This window comes from Babylonia areolata, chromosome 16, assembly GCF_041734735.1.
Source record: "Babylonia areolata isolate BAREFJ2019XMU chromosome 16, ASM4173473v1, whole genome shotgun sequence".
NCBI lineage: Eukaryota > Metazoa > Mollusca > Gastropoda > Neogastropoda > Buccinidae > Babylonia > Babylonia areolata.
This window is the reverse complement of record NC_134891.1, coordinates 4,273,905-4,276,404: the sequence shown is the minus strand read 5'-3', so window position 1 is coordinate 4,276,404 and position 2,500 is coordinate 4,273,905. Positions and strand designations below refer to the sequence as shown.

Sequence of the window (2,500 nt, the reverse complement as noted above, 5' to 3'; positions counted from 1 at the left end):
GGGTAGGAGAGAGAGGGAGAGAGAGGGTAGGAGAGAGAGGGAGAGGGAGGGAGAGAGAGGGAAAGAGAGGGAGAGGGAGAGAGAGGGAGAGAGAGGGGGAGAGAGAGAGGAGGGTAAGAGAGAGAGGGTAGGGGAGAGAGGGAGAGAGAGGGAGAGAGAGAGAGAGAAAGAGAGCTCTTGCACCTTTCTATCTCTCAGTCTTAATGGTGCATCATCATCATATCTGTGTGTGTGTGTGTGTGTGTGTGTGTGTGTGTGTGTGTGTGTGTGTGTGTGTGTGTGTGTGTGTGTGTGTGTCTGCCTTCTATGTCTCTCTCCAGTACACATACAACTTCATGATTAAACTTTAGGAAGTGGAAAAAAAACCCACACAAACAGTGACACAAACACCATGATATTTTTATTTGCACGAATTGTGATGCGATGCGACCGTAAAAAAGAAAACACTCAACGAAATATAAACATTAACAACAACAACAATCACAACAACTGATTATCAAAAATTGTGAGCGATGCCACCAAATCTTTCAACCGAAAAAAAAAGAACAAAAGAAATGAAAACAGAATTGTGACAAAGGGTTCGTGCTGCGTGTAAACAAGTCCGAATACTCTGTTCACCCACACACAAAAGTGCGTGGTCAGATCTGAAAATTGCGAGTGGACATTATTGCGCTTGCTTGACCTCTCGCTCAATCTGAAAACAAAACCAAAAAGTATTTCAGTCAATGTGTGTTCTGTTTGGATTCACTAACTAAACGTGTGGCAAGCATAAACACTTTGACCTCTCGCTATTTTCTGAGAAAACAAATCCAAAAAGTATTGTAATCAAGATGGTTTTTTTTGTTTGTTTGTTTGTTTGTTTGTTTGTTTTGTTTGTTTTGTTTGTTTGTTTTTTGTTTTTTTGTTTTTTAAAGATTCACTAATAATGTGGCAAACATAAACAGTCTATAAAACCTTTATTTGTCAAACCTATTGATACAATAAAGAATCAAAACATCACTCTCAAGAAACATGCATTCTTTTGAAATAACTTTTTCTTTGTTCCAGGAAAGCATCATTGTCTATTTTCAAACAAAGAAACAAAGCACGGGAAGGCGAGTTATCCAATAAAACGTGTGCATGAAATACACGTGTAAATGTCCTGTGTGTCTGGGAGCACGTTTTTCACCATTATTTCCTTCCTCTGTTAAACTGTATCTTTATGAAATGTCAACAAGAACTTCTTCTTCTTCTGCGTTCACTCGTATGCACACGAGTGGGCCTTTACGTGTATGACCGTTTTTACCCCGCCATGTAGGCAGCCATACTCCGTTTTCGGGGGTGTGCATGCTGGGTATGTACTTGTTTCCATAACCCACCGAACGCTGACATGGATTACAGGATTTTTAACGTGCGTATTTGATCTTCTGCTTGCATATACACACGAAGGGGGTTCAGGCACTAGCAGGTCTGCACATACATATGTTGACCTGGGAGATCGTAAAAATCTCCACCCTTTACCCACCAGGCGCCGTCACCGTGATTCGAACCCGGGACCCTCAGATTGACAGTCCAACGCTTTAACCACTCGGCTATTGCGCCCGTCGTCAACAAGAACAACGACATGTACTACTACTACTACTACTACTACTACTACTACTACTACTACTACTACTACTACTGCTGCTGCTGCTGCTGCTGCTACTACTACTACTACTATAATGGAAAGACGCTATTGTACTAGTTTTTCACCATTATTTCCTTCCTCTGTTAAACTTTATCTTTATGAAATGTCAACAAGAACAACAACGACATCTACTACTACTACTACTACTACTTCTACTGCTGCTGCTGCTACTACTGCTACTACTACTACTATAATGGAAAGACGCTATTGTACTATAAAAGCAATTCTATATGGATAGCCTGAAAAAACTACCTTTTGTGGAGGGTACGAAGACGAAATTCATGTTCTGGCAATTTGTCCACAATATGATATTCTGAGAAAGAAATACTTATCTAAGCGGATACAAAATTTAAGGATTCTCATATTACCCCCACTTACTCCCATATTACCCACCCCTATCAATAGATAGATACATAAAGAGGCATTGAGACAGACACACAGATAGAAACACATAATTAGAAAGACACAGATGCAGACACATAGATACACAGACAGACAGACAGACAGACGGACGGACGGATGGACGGGTGGACGGACACACACACACACACACACACACACACACACACACACACACACACACACACACACACCACCACCACCACCACCACCACCACCACAACCCCACACCCCACAACACAACACAACACAACATAACACCACACCACACCACACCACACACCACACACACACAATCAGACCCACCCTTGGCACTGCCGGTGTTAGGTCAGGGATCCCTCCCTGATATAATGGGCCCGGACGGGGTAGTGGTAGCGACAATGGACAGTGTTGTGCGGTCTCCGTTCACCACTGACAACGTCACTGCATAGAAAA

At 42.4% G+C, this 2,500-nt stretch overlaps 1 protein-coding gene across 1 annotated transcript in view; it reads right to left on the bottom strand.

Annotated features, from left to right (window-relative positions):
- Positions 1 to 395: 395 nt before the first annotated feature.
- The window catches only part of LOC143290800 (A disintegrin and metalloproteinase with thrombospondin motifs adt-1-like), a 20,836-nt gene continuing 18,731 nt past the window's right edge, over positions 396 to 2,500 (bottom strand). The window contains exons 13-14 of the mRNA XM_076600318.1: positions 2,372 to 2,488; positions 396 to 694 (exon numbers count right to left, since the gene is read on the bottom strand). Coding sequence (XP_076456433.1) covers positions 2,394 to 2,488 — 95 coding nt within the window. The 3' untranslated portion in view covers positions 396 to 694; positions 2,372 to 2,393. The remainder of the gene's footprint in view (positions 695 to 2,371; positions 2,489 to 2,500) is intronic.